General features: G+C 42.8%; 1 protein-coding gene across 1 annotated transcript in view; it reads right to left on the minus strand.

Annotated features, from left to right (window-relative positions):
• LOC126259804 (trypsin-7-like) overlaps positions 1-10,299 on the minus strand; it is a 143,429-nt gene extending 133,130 nt beyond the window's left edge. Inside the window, exon 1 of the mRNA XM_049956832.1 lies at positions 10,195-10,299. Coding sequence (XP_049812789.1) covers positions 10,195-10,275 — 81 coding nt within the window. The 5' untranslated portion in view covers positions 10,276-10,299. The remainder of the gene's footprint in view (positions 1-10,194) is intronic.
• Positions 10,300-18,647: the final 8,348 nt, after the last annotated feature.

The raw sequence follows: 18,647 nt of genomic DNA on the forward strand, positions 1-18,647 counted from the left end.
CACTTCCAGGATACAAGATAACTCACAAGTTTCAAACTCACAAACACACCCAACAAACACACACAATGACAGCATCACACAGAAATGAAGCAGATGGTGCACTATGACTTACACATATAAATTAACACACAGAGAGGCAAAGATACTAAAGAGACCGGACATCCAAATAGCATATAAGACTGGGGAAATCCTCCAATCACACCTAAGCCAACCAACTAACAAAAGGGATAAATTCCAGGGATCAGGGATATGTAAACATGAATATCAAAGTTCTGATGCAGTATACATAGGCATGACATGCAAGAATTTCAAAACAAGGTACAAAGAACATATCAGGTGTTGGAAGTATGAAACGAACCATTCCACATTTGCAGAACATTTAAAACACCATAACCACAATCCTACAAACATGGAACTGAAAATAATGAGAATAAACAATCATGACAAATATCTTATACAAATGCAAGAAAACTTCCACATCAAGAAAGCCATCGCTGAAAACAAATATGTGATAAATGAGCAGACCCACATCAGTACAAAGTCGCTACTATACTTAATAATAGAAATGATAAGATAAAAAAATCATCCTTCTCACACAAGAAGCCACACACACACACACACACACACACACACACATATATATATATATATATATATATATATATATATATATATATATATATATATATTCCCACCCTTCGCCTTCTGGACACATACACAAAGAATGCTCACCAAAGCAAATACGATTTCACACAAAAACAAACACACACACACACACACACGCATATACAAAGAGATCGCAGATATCTCAAAAATTGCACTCGAAAGTTGGCAATAACATTTGATCTTTGGCACTAACATCCGACAGTCGGATGTTATTTAGTGAGTGAGAGTGCGAGTTTCAAAATATGTGACATAAATCGCCGTATCTTTTGGTTTAATTGACTTAGAAGCTAAAAATTCTTACATCGCCAAGGGACTATAGACCTTAGTATGTGACGTTAATTTGAACTTGATATGACTAGCCGTTCCTGAGGATAATTGGTCTTAACAGTCGAACAGACAGCCAGACGGATGGATGGACGGAGGTTAAAAAAACTATAAAGGTTCCTTTTTTACAGACTGAGGCACGGAACCCTAAAAAGGAAATAGAAATGGAATATCAGGGCATAACGCCTCTTAGATGACAAGCCCATTAAAGAAAAAGCACAGGCTCCGATTGGGGAAGGAAATCGACCCTTCCCTTCCAAAGGAACCATGCCATGTTCAACTTAGGCGATTTAGGGAAATATCAGTAAATACGAATCCGGATGTCGGATGGGATTTGAACCACTGTCCTCCCGAATTTGAGTCCAATATCTTACGACTGCGTCAAAACATTCTATTATGTGGTACTTATTAATACACAAATGACGCGTTGAAGATAAATGCCTGTAACAGTTGTAGAGAAACTATGGACTCTACGGCCACAAAAATGAAGAAACAACGTGGATTTCAGAATTGTAGATGATCTCTGGTTTTGATAATTTGATATGGTTTAAAGCCCATATGAGATTGAATCAAAACCTTTAAACATTGTCGCATGGAGGAGTGCTTCGATGTATTCCTGAAGAATCTCTCTCGGCTTAGTTGGTATGCGACACGACAACGTATAGACAATGGTTGTCGGAGCACCGTGACGAACAATTCCGTCACCCGTGTCCCCTGTTCGATGAGCGACGTGGCAAGCGAAAGATCAGACCAGGAAATCAGGGGTAACCATCGTCGATCGAAGAGTTTTTTTATGATTTTTGCAACATGTGGTGAGGGCTTATTCTGTTGAAATGTTTTGTTTAGAATAAAGCGAATTTCTGTAGAATGAAGCGTATTACCTAGGTTAGTAAAACTTCGACGATGCAGAAGTTACCACAGAATATATGAAAGTCGAGATCCTGCCTTCTGTCTTTGTCGTTCTTAGAAAGTCACACATGACTTTTTCAGCAATTCCGGCCAACAATGTAGACTGCTATACTGAGATTATCAAGGTTGTGTGCAACGTGTAACGAACAATTACTGCATGTTGAAGAGGACCGCGAGATAGAAAAAGAAAATGAAATCGCTCAACAGAGGAAAAGCAGCTGGTGCTGATGTGATACCTATTCGATCCTACGAAGGTGGTTCAACAAGCTATGCACCATATGTTTCTCTTTCTGAAACCAGGAAGGTTTTATTCATGATTTCTTTATACTATATTATTCCCCACTCTTTTGGCTACAAAAACAGATTTTTCAACATTATCTCCATTGAATGCGACGGCCTCACGCTACCTTACTGGGAATGCCTGTATGCCCGCATGATACTACTCTACTGGTCGACGCCTTGCTGCATCAATAACCTCCCCATCGTCCACGTACTGCTTCCCGCGGAGTGCATCTTTCATTGGTCCAAAGATATGGATGTCCGTGGGTGCTAGATCCGAGTGGAACGTGGATGAGAAAGGACAGTCCCTCTCTGGTGCGAGACTTGTGTGACTCGTTGTGTTGTCATGGATAAGCATAAGTTGGTTTGCATTTTTGTGGCGACGAACACGCCGCAGGAGTCACAGCTGTGTGGGGCCGGCCGGCTCGCGCGAGATCGAACAGGTGTGTGTGACACTGTTGCTATGATTAAAGACGCATCTCCCTACACCCACCGTGCATTTATCACTGCCAGATCTCCGTAGGTATTCTGCAAGTCCCTGTGGAAACCTGCGATGCTCTCGTTTTCCGCGAAAAGAAACTCAGTAACAGCTCTCTGCTTGGAAGGAACCTCCGTTACAGACGCCATTTTAAAGGCTACGTATAGTGCCGCTACCTACCGGAAATCATGAAACTGTAGGGGCTCAAGCGAGAATATTCCACGATGACCCACAACAAATGACCCTTGAAAAAAAATGTGTTGCATCACTTATTGGACACCGCTCGTACATGAAATGTTTGAAAGAACTTATTCGTCTGTTAGAAGCAGTTAGCGTTGGAGTAGTGAAGCGTTCAAAATGATTAGTAAAACGCGCAGATCATTCCCGTTTTGAAGGAGGTTCGTCTAAAAGATACAAAAAAGTGTAAACCTATATCGCTAACGTCGATATATTGCAGCAATTTTGAGGACTTTTATGCTCGCGTATTAATCCCCAGCCGGTCCACTGATTTTTATTCGATACATACTATTTCATTCAGCTCTGGGAATGTTCGTTCACGTGATAAATACCGAGTTGCATTGTAGTTCGGAATGCATATTTAACTTCAGATGTCCCAGTAACGGCCTGTCTTAGTCAGTTCAAAGGTCGGAGGAAGGCAATGGCACACCACTTCTAATAGTACCATGCCAAGTAAAGGACGGTGGTAGTCAAACAATTTTCGTTTTGATCGCAGCTATACCGGAATTCTCTCTGTAGAAATCTACATGAATTCCGCAAACAATGATCATGAGAAACCTAGCTCTCTCTGTTCGTCCTGGAGACCCAGAAGGGAGTAGATACAGGCGCCCAGTTGATACAATATTTGTTGACGTCTAGAAGACTGGCTTTATAGTTCCGTTCCGTCACCTAATGAACGAAGTGTGAACTTACGGAGTATCAGACCAGATTTTAGGTTTCACTGAAGAGTTCCTAGCAAACAGAAGACAGTACATCATTCTTAACGGAGAGAAACCGTAGGAAGTAAAAGTAACTTTTGGCGTATCCCGTAGGTGTGTCATAGGACTATTACTGTTAAAAATGTATGTAAATGACTTGATGGATAACGAAGTTCCATGAGGTTTTTCGTGGAAGGCGCTGTTATATACAGAAAAGAGAAGTGCCAGAAAACTGTATCGAATTGCAAGAACACTTGCATAGCATCGACGCTTGGTGCGTGGATTGACGGTTGACCCTCGACATTAACAAATTTAACGAAACCTCGTTCGACCGATACTTGAATATGTCTCCTCGGCATAGGACCCTTTCCAGATAGGATATAGAAAGACTCTTTGCAGAGCAGCATGTTTCATTATTGGTTCGTTTAGTAAGGGCGAAAACATCACGGAGCTACTCGGCCAATTTTAGTGGTAGATAGTATTGGAGAGGTGTTGTGCATCGCAGTATGGTTTACTGTCACAAGTACGAGAGCGCATTTTCCTAGTAGAGCCAAACAATACGTTGTTTCTTTCTAGGTGTACCTCGCGAAAAGAGCTTGAAGAAAAAGCTTAGATTTCAGCTGACACAGAAGGCTTATCGACATTCGTTCTTCCTGAGAATCATTAGCGACCGAAACAGGATAGGAGGGAAGTGCCTTAGTATATCATCCGCTTCATACGATAAGGTGCCTTGCGGAGTGTATATATTGTTGTAGATGTACTCATCAAAAAACAGAACATTTTTGCGTCCGGCCCTCGAGCAAAGGCCTTCACACACGCACACACAGAGTGTAGTCTGTGGCGATCGTGTTTCTGGACAATGGAAGCCCAGGTAGTGGCACGTGTGCCAACAGCCTAATTTACAGTTGACGGCCTTAAACCGTAGACAAAAAGATACACATTTACTGCAGCTGTCCAGCACCAAGACAGCTGTGTGGACACAGGTTTACAGTCCCTGGCGGCCACATGGACAAGATGATCGGCGTTACACAATGTGATGACATAGCGTTGGGTCAGCACCAGCTCATCGCTGCTTACGATCCTGTTCTTTGCGCTGGATCCACTCTCTCATCGTTGTCTTAGCAACATGCCCTGTACCAGTCAAAATATCCCAGTATAAAAAACCTGTTTTCTCGATATCTGTCATTCTTTCCTTTTGGTGTCAGCGCGCCATACTGGCACTTGTTTTCTCGTTTTCATTTCTTCTGACAACTTTTCATGGGCTGATACTGCTACAACACTGACATTTCCGCTAACTTAAGGGACACTGCGTTGCCTCTGCATATTCCAACTTTTTGCAGCCTCTTATTGTAGGTACACTGCTCTACACATACTTCGTGAAGTTCAAAAAATTTAGAGGCTTGATTAATAAAAAAAAGAGAAGTTGAGATGGTGGTTTTAATGCTTCAGGTGCCCTACATAGGCTGCCCCCAGTCCTACTCGAGCGCAACGCACAGAACGTGCATACTACCATGTAAAACTGTCAGGAAAATCTTCTTTGGGATAATGTTCAACTCACGTGCCACATTGTCTCCATGTCAGTTACGTCTTCAACACGTTGACTCTTCATGTGAATTTCTGCACTTCGTCGTTTCGTGGTAGGTTCGTATTGATAATGCCAAGTCTAGTCACACGTGACGATTTTGCCCACATCTGATATTTCAGGTATGTCACGGCAGGCGTCCACGCGGTTCTCTTTTGGGTGGATGGGGACGGAGTGTGGGGAGTGAGTGATGATGTGCGGGACAAACTCTGCACACTTTTCTTTACTTTTTCAAAACATTTTGGAGAATGTCTTGAGAGCACTTGATTTAGAGATGACGGTCCATTGTGATTTGTGACACAACGGCGTTGACGCACTACGACCGCATGTCCACTACTAAAATACTGACTGCTCACAAGTAACTGATTGGATGCATATCTGTTGTTTACAGTTCTTAGTTCAAGCCGTCACCGTAGTTACTGTGCTGACGTCGCTTATAGGCCAGGAATAAAATTAGTCTCGGAAAATTTTGGACGAAAAGTGTACTCAGAATCTGAATTTATTTGAGCCATTCTTGTTGCGAGGAATTCTAATGCACTCGTTTTCGTTGTGGCACTTGTTGGTGTGTGCTTGTCACATTTAATACTTGAATTGTTTCTTATGTACAGATGTGGTGATCTTAGACATTTTAAGTCAAGCATGTAGGCGTGTATTTTTGATTTACGCCTGTTGTAAGTTGTCGGTGGACCTGGAAGCAGACAGCAAAATTAAACATTAACACTCGTTAATCGGGCAGCATGACAGTTGTTAATGAGTGGAGGAAGACAGAATGAAAAACTGGAAACACCGTAAGACATTAATAAGTAGAGGAGGCGGCGTATCTTTGCAGCAACTGTCCGTGATGGCCAGTTTCTTTACATTTTGGCGTTGACCAAATGGTGCAATGGCACAATCCTGTTCTTTCATGACCAGTGTCCAGAGAACACTTTTAGGAGTTTCTGTTAGGTATATTCTCCAACAGTTACGTCTATCAAGTTGCAAACTTTCCACGCTCTCCCGGTCACCTGATGTCTCACTGACCTGGCTTGTTTGGCACTGGAAAGCACGCCTCTTCGTCCAAACAGGTATGTCGTCGAACTGGTCTGCTAGTTCCACCACATGTGGCATCTTGCAGCTCAGGTTACGATGCGTGAACTTTTATCTGATAAAGCAGTTCATTATGCGCTCTACTGCATTCTTTTGCTGTCTTGTTTGAATACGACTGCTCGTACACACACACACACAAACACACACACACACACACACACACACACACACACAAACAAACAATAATTCCATCTGACCATCTAGTTTTAGTGTTACAATAAAATACTTCATTTATTAGCTGTTTACTACTCATCATTAGTATTTTCAGTTATTTGTTCTAAAATCTGTAACTCGCAGTCACGAACACATTAGCAAAAAGTATAATTGCGTATAGCTTGATCACGTCATAAGGAACTGCGGAAATTCAGAAGTGGAGACAGACCTCTCCGTCCAATGCTCTTCACTAACACGGTTAATTTTGTTGCTTGTACAACATGTGCCACGGCTGCTTGGTATTACTGCTTAATTATATTCGTACGTAGAATTTAGTTCGAACAGATTTCACCCATCAGTTATTTGTAGCCACTGTGTCAGACGAATCCAAGAGGAAAAATGTGACACCAGAGCGGCATTACTCAAGGCATTCACCATAGAGCAGCTACTTTCCCGTAAATCTACCATTTATCTCTCTTTTAGCTTCCGGCCACTTGGTTCAATAGTTCGATTCCTTGTGTAGAATTTCTTCCTGTTTGCTGACAGAGACTACTGATAGGAATTGCATGAAATAATGTCTTCAATCAAAAATTTCTTTATATTAGGATTTCAGTTATCGTTTGTCACAAAATTTCCCCGACTGCTGTGTCTGCTGATGTGCAGTCACACTGCACCATCGTAAAAGTCGTCATTTCATTGCGATACTCACGCACCATTACTTTGATAGTGTTAGTTTTCATTTTATAAATTATTATGTCACAGAAAAGCTATTTGTTAGGTTTTATGTCCCGTTGCAAGCGACGACATTGGAAGTGTATTATGTGACACTGTATCTAAATTTCAGTTAACAAAAGTATAATGTGTTATACTCATCTTTTAGAAATATCGTCAAATAAAATCACTTGCACCAGGCGAGGACTACCGGCCAGTTACGTCATACACACATTTCAGCGAATAATGCAAGCTTTGTTGAATATTTAGTTGCACTGAACACGAGTGTTTGAAACTAGCCGTGGCCACTTGACTAAGAAACCAGTATCCTCGTTCATAGATGGTTATGTAAGGGATAAATGAAAAAGTGGATTTAAGAGTAAAATTTATTTTTTTCGCGTAGCAAGATGCTCATTTGAGACAGGTGTTGTGGCTGGATAATTCTCTTGCTCAATACTTACGGTAAATAACAATATTGGGTATAAACTAACAAATAACGTTGTTCGCTGTGACTTTTTTTTCCAGATAGATGCGTACCAACCGATTACGATTTATGAAACTGTTTTGGTGAGCTGGAGGGTTTCCATGCTATCAGTGCGCTCTTGAATGTAGCTCAGACATCAGCGGAGCTCCGACCACCGCAAGGCAAACCGTTAGGTGTGCAGCGACATCCACCGCCGATGTGTCGCTTGCTTTAAATTTAGAGTGCGCTTCCAGCCAAGTGAGAGGGTGAGCAGAATTCTAAATCTTGCTAGCGAGTTAGGCAGACGCAAAATAATCACTGGAATGGAACTCTGCATTTTCAATAAAACGGCAGTCGTTTAGGTAATTCTCGCTTTGTTTCCTTTTCCATCAAGCCTTCTCTCTAATTGTTCTGAGTAGGTGACGTAATGGAAATTATAAAATACGTATCTTACTAACGATTTTCTTCTACTTGTAGCACGTTCTGCCTACATGGTGTCTCATCAGTGACTATAAAGTGATAAAATATGTTCGCATTTAGATCATATATTAGCGGTTCCTTCAATCTCACGCTGGTCTAAAAAAATGACCACTGCGCCCTTAATATAAAAAGGGTGAACTTTACATTTCCGTTATATACAAAAGATAACACGGAAAAATATCCTTAATGCCATATCATAAAATGAATTAAATTAATGGCAAAATGTTTTAACGGAGCGTGTTTAATGCCAATTGGAAATCAGTTTTAATAAGTGTAGTTTCCTTTGTGCGGATTGGTGTTCCAACTCCGTGGCGCAAAATTCTGACAGATGACGTGTATTTGTTCATTGATATACACCTATCGCTCTCTACTAAGGAAGAACGGTCATATTACCAGGTTTGCTATATATGGGTAATTACAAAAGAGTTTTTCTTTCACATTTTGGGACCATTCAAACGTAAACAATACTTACTCATCTAACACTTCTAAATTACTTATTGGACAGTACATCGAAAAGAGAAATATTGAAGTAGAGATACCTGATAATAATCAAAGGGTTCAGAAGAGACGTACTTCTGATATTAAGGTTAGCAGTGAAAGCGGTAATCATGAAAATTGTAATATCTCGGTAACCTGAGAAAAGTAAACACTCACGGCGTTTTCAGACATGAGGAAAACAACGGCAAAGTAAACTTGAAAAACTTTTCAGACTTCGGAGGAGAACAAGACAGAGAACGTGAAATAGACTGAGGATAATTAGAGAAATGAAGAATGATAAAGTCATTAAAAATAGTTTATGAGAGGGAATAAATTTCTCACCCCGTAATACTTACATCACTTGTCAAGTGGGGTGAAAGAAAACTTCAAAACTGGAGTCACATTGTTATAAGCAATCGTAGCAGTGCTAAGCCTCAAAAAGAATTGTTCACTTAGGACTGAAAGTAAAGAACAGTTTCAAAAAACCAACTGGTTGCAAGTACCGGGCGTCACAATGGCAGGTAATCGGGAATGGAAGGTATAGGAATGGTGAGTAGTATTCGTATAGACAGACGAATATGAGTATAGTCATCGTAGGCTACCAGTAACGGTATGTAATGCTAGAGAGTGTGAGTAAAATGGCACAGAACGGAAAGAAACGATTTACGTTTCGCGTAAAGTTAGTTGTTTCAGTATACAGAAGTAACGCTTATCTGCTAGGTTGTGTCTTTGTGGTTTTATTTCGTGTGATACGCCTTGGCACTCTTGATTCTTAAAAGAGCAGAAACTGCTCTTTCACCTACAGTTAATATAGAGGTCATTAGCACCACATTACGCAATTATGGCTATTAATTACAGATTTTATATATAGAAGTGTGAACAACAGACGTTCATGTAGTTGCCTTACGCAGTGGGTAACAGTTCTTAACTTATTGCCTGTTGACCTTCGTCTTACGATCTTCTGACAATGATTTCCCTAACGTTTCGCCAGCATTAGTGGCTGGCATTGTCAAAGATTCGCCGTCCATTGCTCGTACTAGCGAAACGCCAGAAGAGATTGAGCAAACAAACTTCAGCAGAAGATTCCGAGACGAAGGCCAACAAGCAATACGTCAACAAGCGACCACGAAAATCTGAAAAATTTTGTGGCATTTCGTACATTTGCTGTTTAGTGAAGTGATACTAGATGCTGGACACATATGTTGCAGGAGTAGGATATAAATTCCCGTCCATTCATCCTTAAAGTTTCGCGTCGGTCTCCTAAACGATTTCAAGACTGTGACCAGTTACTGCCCTTAACAAGCAGTTAGTGCTCTAATGACGAGACGCGAACTACTCTGGTTTAGACTGTGCGTTTTCTAACATCGTTATTTTGTTCAACATTTTTCCCAAACATAGAACACCCATAAAGGCTTTTATCAGCTTTATTAAGTGGCTTGTCCAGCTGCAAACCGGAACAATCATTTGAGAAAAGTTCTTGCTGCCGAATGTACGTGCCACATTCTCTTTAACACCACTTCGATTTCTACGGCGTAATTAATACACTATAGCTGCTATTACTGTTTGACCAAAAATACTTTTTCATTCTGTATGTAAATGTATTTGGAAGCACACATTATCAGCCTATCGTTCGCTAAAGAGCGGCACTCACCTGTTGCTGGCCTGAGCAGTGGCAGACCGCGATGACGACGAGCAGCAGTGCCAGCGGCAAGCTGGCGACGCGCGTGCGCATGCGCAACCACGTCCGGCAGCCGCGGCGTCCCATAGCGGAGTGCCAGTACCGCCGGAGAGAGCCCCGAGCGGGAACCTCGAAGGCGCCGAAGACGACTGCGAGGGCGACGGCGAAGGCGCAGGCGAGTGCCGGGAGGAGGGAGGAGCACGGCCGGTATGCAGGCCGGCAGAGCTTTCTCCATTCACCGCCCCGACGCGTCTGCTGTACCGCCCCGGAGGGTGACCATAACATAACCCGCCGGCGCGTGTGGCATTGTGCCGGTAAATCAGCGTGAGTGCATGCATAACGCGACTGAATGATGCGCGCATTGCGCTCGGAACAAAGGCCCTAGCGGAAGCTGCTTCAAACCGTATACACTGAGGTGACAAAAGTCACGTGATACCCTCTAATGTCGTGTCGGATCTCCCACTGCTTGACGTAGCGCAGCAACTTGATGTGACATGGACTCAACAAGTCGTTAGAAGTCTCCTGCAGAAATACTAAGCCCTGCTGCCTCTACAGCTGCCCAGAATTGCGAAAGTGTTGCCAATGCAGGATTTTGTGCACGAAATGACCTCTTGCTAATGTCCAATAATGATCGATGAGATTTATGTCGGATGATCTCGGTGGCGAAATCACTCGTTCGAATTGTCCAGAAAGTTCTTCTAACCAATCGCGAACAATTTTGGCCCATTGATGTGGTGCATTGTCATCCGTAAAAATTCCATTGTTGTTTGGAAAAATGAAGTCTATGAATGGTTGCAAATCGTCTCCAAGTAGTCGAACATAACCATTTCCAGTCAGTGAACGGTTCAGTAGGACCAGACGACTAAGTCCATTCCAAGTAATCACAGTCTACACCATTATGGAGTCACCAGCAGCTTGCATTGTGCCTTGTCGCAAACTTGGGTCCATGGTTTCTTGGGGGTCTGCACCCCACTCGAACCCTACCATTATCTCTTACCCGCTGAATTTGGCCTCATCTGACCAGGCCAGCCGCGCGGAGTGTCCGCGCGGTTTGAGGCGTCATGTCACGGACTGCGCGGCCCCTCCCGCCGGAGGTTCGAGTCCTTCCTTGGACATGTGTGTGCGTGTTGTTCTTAGAATAAGTTTAAATTAGTTTAAGTAATGTGTAAGTCTAGGAATTCACACACATTTGAACATTTTTTGACCAGGCCACGGTTTTCCAGTCGTCTCGAGTCCAACCGATATGATCACGAGCCCAGGGGAGGCGCTGCAAGCAGCGTCGTGCTGTTAGGAAAGGCCCTCGCGTCAGTCGTCTGTTGCCATAGACCATTAACGGTCACCGTACGTCACACATTGATTTATGTGGTTAGCCGCGCGGGATTAGCCGAGCGGTCTCAGGCGCAGCAGTCATGCACTGTGCGACTGGTCCCGGAGGAGGTTCGAGTCCTCCCTCGGGCATGGGTGTGTGTGTTTGTCCTTGGGATAATTTAGGTTAAGCAGTGTGTAAGCTTAGGGACAGGTGACCTTAGCAGTTGAGTCCCATAAGATTTCACACACATTTGAACATTTGTTTTATGTGGTTATCTCACTCACTGTTGCGTATGTGTTAGCACTGACAACTCTACCCAAAAGCCGCCGCTCTCAGTCGTTAAGTGAAGATCGTCGGCCACTGAGTTGTCCGTGCTGAGCGGTAAAGCTTGGAATTTGGTATTCTCGGCACAGTCTTGACACTGCAGATCTCAGAATATTGTATTCCCTAACGTTTTCCGAAATGGAGTGTCCTATGCGTCTAGCTCCAACTACCATTCCGCGTTCAAAGTCTGTTAATTTCCGTCGTGAGCCGTAATCACGCCGGACAACTTTTCTCATGAATCAGCTGCGTACAACTGACAGCTACGCCAGTGCAACGCCATTTTATACCTTGTGTGCGCGATACTACGGCCGTCTGTATATGTGCAGATCGGTATTGGTTCAAATGGCTCTGAGCACTAAGGGACTTAACTTCTGAGGTCATTAGTCCCCTAGAACTTAGAATTAATTAAACCTAACTAACCTAAGGACATCACACACATCCATGCCCCAGGCAGGATTCGAACCTGCGACCGTAGCCGTCGCGCGGTTCCAGACTGTAGCGCCTAGGACCGCTCGGCCACTCCGGCCGGCAGATCGGTATTCCATGACTTTTGTCACGTCACTATACGTTTACACTCCCTGACCCAGCGGAAGGTACCAGTCTGTACAAACCGAACCTGAATTCTGCCGCGCCACACAGACAGACATATCAGTTCAATATCAGCTTGAAGAAAGGCGCATTACGGAGTGGACTGGTAGCAGGTGTGCACAGAAGGATCTGTCGTGAGATCTCAAAATTACGGTGTGTATCAAGAATAACTTTACTGTTTTGAAGATTCGTACAACCTTATTCATTCGAATTACAGACTTAGTCTTGGTGTCATCATGAATGGAAACAGATGAAGTTTGACTCATGTAAGACACAGCAGATCCTCACATCATCCTGTTGTGCTTGACGACTCGAGAGCAAGTGAGACAAACTTTTTAAGCACCCTGATTGACGATGATGACCAAGAACGTGGCGTATAGTTTATGCTCGATGGCACGCCGCCAGAGTACCGTTCCAGCGTCCGGGATTTCCTGAATGTCCGCTTTCCAGATAAGTGGATGAGCGGAGTGTGCCAATTGCACGGCCCGCACGTTCCCCGGACCTCACACCTCTTGACCTTTTCATTTGAGAATTCATCGAAGTTACCGGCTTCTCTACCAGAGTCCAGAGTTAGAATCTACCTCACAACTAACAGAAGTCACATTGAAACTGTTCAAGTATAAGGTAAAAAATGTTATGTATTTTGCTATAAAATGACACCACACAATGCCTGTTAGTTGAAGGTGCCAATGAGATCGTAATTCTGCCAGAGACAACAAAGAACTTGGAAGAGGAACGAAATGGACATTGTGTTGAAAGGTGGGTTAAGATGAACATCAACGAAAGCAAAACGAGGATAATGGAATGTAGTCGAAATAAATCAGGTGCTACAGAGGGAATTAGATTAGGAAACGAGACACTTAAAGTAGTAGATGAGTTGTGCTATTTGGGCAATAAAATAACTAATCATTGACAATTGATATATATTTAAGTGTTAGGGACTCTTTTTGGAAAGTGGTTGTGCGGAGCGTAGCCCTGTACGGAAGGGAAACGTGGACGATAAACAGTTTCTACAAGAAAAGAATAGACGATTTCGAAATGTGGTGTTACAGAAGAATGCTGAAGATCAGATGAGTGGATCACGTAACTAATGAAGATGTACTGAATAGAATATGCGAGAAAAGAAATATATGGTACAACTTCACTAGAAGAAGGGAACTATTGGTAGGACACATTATGAGACATCTAGAGATCACCACTTTGGTACTGAAGTGAAGTGTGGTGAGTAAAAGTTGTAGAGGGAGACCAAGAGATGGATCCAGTAAGCAGATTCAGAAGGACGCAGGTTGCAGCAGTCATTCGGAGATGAAGAAGCTTGCACAAGATAGAGCAGCATGGAGAGCTGCATCAAACCAGTCTTTGGACTGAAGACCAAGACAACAACAAGTTAAATGAATAAATAAATATGAATTTTCAAAGCTGAGAAGCCCTCTGTGATACACCCATTATTTTCTTTTGCCATTTGCCGTGAAACTAATATGAGTTGCCCCCTCTCCTTCTATCCCCAAAATGAGAGCCGTGATACGCTCTTGGCACGCTATACTGCACTTCACATGGGAAACCGTAATATAGAATATTGTCGATTATACGAAACGGCTCGAGACGCTCGGGTGTTCATATAACTGATGTTTCGGATAACCGTTCAGTTAGGAAAACTTATTGCACCAATGATCGTAGGAGTATGAAAAAAAGAAACAGTGAATTAAAATACATGTATTAGAGATAACACAAAGAAATGACTGCGTAGCGTAGTTTGAAAATTTCATAATGGTCATTAAAACAGATTCACTGTTTAGAAAAAGAAGTCCAATGTTTGTTTTTGCTTCTGAATTAAGTTCCCATTGCGAACGGTGCAACAGCAGTACCATTTATGACAACAGAAGGTTCAGACTTCCACTCTGCACGCGGAACAACAATGTCAGTTCACAGCGAGGGGTAAAAAGCTGAACTGCTCGCCCTAGCGCCTGCTGAGTTTCTACACAGCACGAAGGCAAAATTTGCTGCTGGAATACTTTCGATTAACCGAAGTTACATTAATAGATATTCGGATAGCTGTTCCTCTACCTTACTTCATAATTATTGGCCCTAAATTACTTCTTGGAATCTACCAAAGGGCTTCCTTGAACTTAAGTCTGTACCTAAATAAATACTCCGTACTGTACACTGCGTGGCAGAGAGTACTTCGTACTAATGTTATCAATTTTATTCGCGTATAGATCAAGGGGAACGTGTCTGTCCCAATTCGCGCCCTAATTTTTGTTCTCTTCATCTCATGATCCGTACGCGGGATATTATATGGTAGCAGAATAATGCCGCATAGCATTCTCTTAATACACCCAACAGGATTTCGCAGGAACTACTTCTTTTTCCTCCAAGGACTCACATTTAAATTCTCCGAGCATTTCTGTTTCACTTCCATAAGGGCTGTACCGATCTGGTACAAGGCTAGTAGCGCATCTCTGAATTATCACTATCCTCGCTGTCATACATTTTTGATAAGAATTTTAAATACTGGTACACTGTTCTACAATTGGCCACACTGTCGTCTCGTATGTGATTCCCTTTACAGATGAATTGCGTTACCATATGACTCTCCCATTTACCTTCCTAATACTAATTTTGCATGGTGACTTTTTAGTATTAACCTTAAATAATGATACGATGTGACTTGTCCAAGATGTTCATCACTTTCTAATCACATGATAAACAGTTCTTTTGTGGTAGCCTAGATATCGATAGTTGACCGCCACAAGCGCGACAGATACTGCAATTGTTAGTTAAGTGGAGTGCAGGCAATGTGTAGGGGCAACAGTCGCTAAAAGAACTCTGACGGAGCAGGACGTGGTGTGCTGGCGGAAGGCCGCCCGTATCACATATTGTCGACTGAGCTGGTCCCCGGCGCCGCGGATTTTTTGACCCACAGCAATCTCCTTATCATGACAAAAGAGTTTATTCTGAATTGTTTTATTAAGTATTACAGCGCACCGTGATTACGCGTTTCGCGTCAACCGCGCCGGCCACTTACAGTTAGGTTTCAATGAGGACTGTGGTGTGTTTATGCTAATTCATGCTATCTTGTTAAGATATCAAAGAGAAACCTATGATAAGTAAAATCATAATTAAATTGTAAGGGCGAAGGGAGTAACTGCCTAACATTTGCGTAAAATCAAGAATGTAACACTTAATTAAAGCGGAACACCGTAGTGAGTGTTATTACAATAGAAATTTATTGATTGTGTTAGTGCACAATTCAGCAGCCGAAACACAGATACGAAACAACTCCCACAGCACTATTAGCCAATCAGTGCCTTATACGTAGAGCACAGTATAACTCATTTAATAGGCTGCTGCTCGCTGGTTAATAATATCCAAACCAATCGGGAGTGTCTCAGTCGTCAACTACAATTTTTTTTCCTTGAATCATCAGTCTTCTCACTCAATTGATGCGGTCCGACACGAATTCCACTCCTGTGCCAACCTCTTCATCTCAGAGTAGCAACCCAGGTCCTCAAATTATTTGCTGTGTGTGTTTCAACCTCTGTTTTCCTCTACAGTTTTTACCTTCTACAGTTCCCTCCAGCACCGTGGACGTTATTCCCTGTTGTCTTAATAGATGCGCTACCATCCTGTCTCTTCCTCATGTTAATGTTCTTCTAATATTCCTTTCCTCACTGATTCTCCGGAGAATCTCCTCACCCCATACCTTATCAGTCGACCTAATTCTCAACATTCTTCTGTGACACCATATCTCAAATGCTTCGATTCTCCTCTTTTCTGATTTTCCCACAGTCCATGTTTCACTACCATACAATGCTGTGCTCCAAAAGTACATTCTCAGAAATTTCTTCCTCAAATTGAGGCCTGTGTTTGATACTAGTAGACTTCTCATTGCAGGAATGCCGTTTTTGACGTGCTGGTCTGTTTTTGATGTCTTTCTTGCTCCGACCGTCTTGGGTTATTTTGCTGCTGAGGTAGCTGAATTCCGGTTTGGCGCAGGCCTGTCCTATTTTCGCTGAAGAAAAGAAGATTCAGAAATTTAAAGTCACCCAACGCATTTCGTAATCGGACGCAAAGAAGGAATTTAAGGCCACTCAGATGCCATAGTTTCGTCAAGTCTTCTGCCTCAGCACTGGACCAGCCTGTCCAGAAGGTCAGTGTTAGCACACAGATTATGACAGTTGAGCAAGGCGCATCTACCTGCACCAGTAAATGGAGCTGTCAGCCAACGCCGCTGGTCGCTCAGCCCAGTCTTCCTACTGCTGAAGCGCTGAAAGTTGCTGAACATAATGTCAGTGTAGATAGCAAACCCTCATGGCAGATGTCAGAAGACATCCAGTACAGTGTCTCTGTCATACCAGCCTTTCCACAGTCTCCAAAATCCAAGCTGGGCATGAAGGTCAAATGGCCAAAGCGATCCACTTCAAAGCCATTGGACCACACGACCTTGCTGTCTGATGGATTTGACAATGATATCATCGCCAGTATGAGCAGTGACGTTTGCTTGAGGCGAGCTCCACAATGGACCCACCTGTCCACCCCTTCCGTTGCAGTCTCGCCACCGTGGTGGAATGAGAAAGGGAAAGAAAGAGCAAAACCTTACTGTTAAAATGGCTTCCATACTGCAGTCGAACATTAATGGATTCAGGACACATTTGAAGGAACTGAAACTGCTAGCATGGAAACGCCAATAGTAGGGCAAGAAGGACATGCGCTCACTCCACATTGTTGCCAAATTTATTCAAGATGGCTGATCCAAGATGGCAGCCATAGATGTGGCAACATTGCAATAACATTGTGGTGGAAACATCAAATTTTGGTGGGAAAATAGGTCAATTGGATTACCTCCACTAACCTAACCCCATCCCTCCCCTCCTGCTCCCATCCTCTACCCTATCCCCTCTGCTCCCCAAGAGAATGGCGGGAAAAGTTTGGTGGGAAAAATGTCACTTGTGCTATCTCCAATAACCTAAGAAACTGATGGTAAAATTTTGGCAGGAAGTTCAAATTTTGGCAGGGAAATAGGTCAATGGGATACCTCCATTAACCTAAGTCATCCAAGCACCACCACTTCTATGGAATTGGTGGGAAAAGAACGCAGTCTGTGCTGAGCTCCTGCATTGGATGGACATAAGTCTTTATTTTGGATTCATTGTTTATTTAAAAAATTTGAGTTGTCATAGGCAGTAGCTTCATCTAATGTGTTCATCATGAGGTTCAGCGTCCAACTGACCTAAACTGACCTAGCACACAGCACCACCACCAGAGGGCGCTGTTGTCCTTCCCACTTTCCACTCTCATGAAATAATCCAAGATGGCGGTATGGGGAGAAAATGGCCAGAAAAGCACTCACTTTGTATCAAGCTACTGGAGAGGAAGGAGTATACTTTAATTATTTTCAGTGAGAAGTTGGAACAATTGATTTAGGGATGGATTTCACATAGTTTATTTATTACACTGATACAAAATAATCGCACTGACATGCTTGGAGTCACAAAAAATAGTCTACAGACCTGCAAACTACTGGTAACATACCGAAAATAATGCTCTACACTGATGTACAGACACGCAAACAACACATACATTGTAAAAATAGTGCATGTAAAACACTATGCAAACACGCTCACTAATTGTAAACTGTTGTAATAATGCATTTCACAGCCTACAGACAAGTTCACAAAATAATGCAATACACTGCTATACAGACACATTCACTACACATAAAATTGTTAAAATAATACATGTATAATGCTCTGAAAACTCGGTCACAACGCTGAAAAGGCCAAAATAATGCAGTGCACAAACACTTATGGCATTTAAAAACGCTTTCAAGCTATTGTTGAGAAATTTGACGGTGACTTATCAGCGATCTGTTCCCTACACAGGTCCAATGTGGAATGGTAACCAGATGTGTTGGGTGCACATGCTGGTCCAGCCTGTCCCAAATGTGAAAAGCATCTGGGCAAGCACAACTGGTAATTTGTTTACCTGACCACTGCAGCTGGTGCACTGATGTGTTGCCTCTGTACTGCAGGTCCAGCGCTGACCTTATTGCCCAGCGAGATGTTTTCCTACCGACCTACCATCACAGATGCAGCTAAAAGGTTGTCAGCGTTACACAGAAATCTCATGTCTATGTAAATGACAGTCAAGTCTTCCTCTGGACACACTACAGAACTCTACTGCAATTTTTTCAGAAACTGTGCAC

The sequence above is a fragment of the Schistocerca nitens genome, chromosome 5, assembly GCF_023898315.1.
Source record: "Schistocerca nitens isolate TAMUIC-IGC-003100 chromosome 5, iqSchNite1.1, whole genome shotgun sequence".
Lineage (NCBI taxonomy): Eukaryota > Metazoa > Arthropoda > Insecta > Orthoptera > Acrididae > Schistocerca > Schistocerca nitens.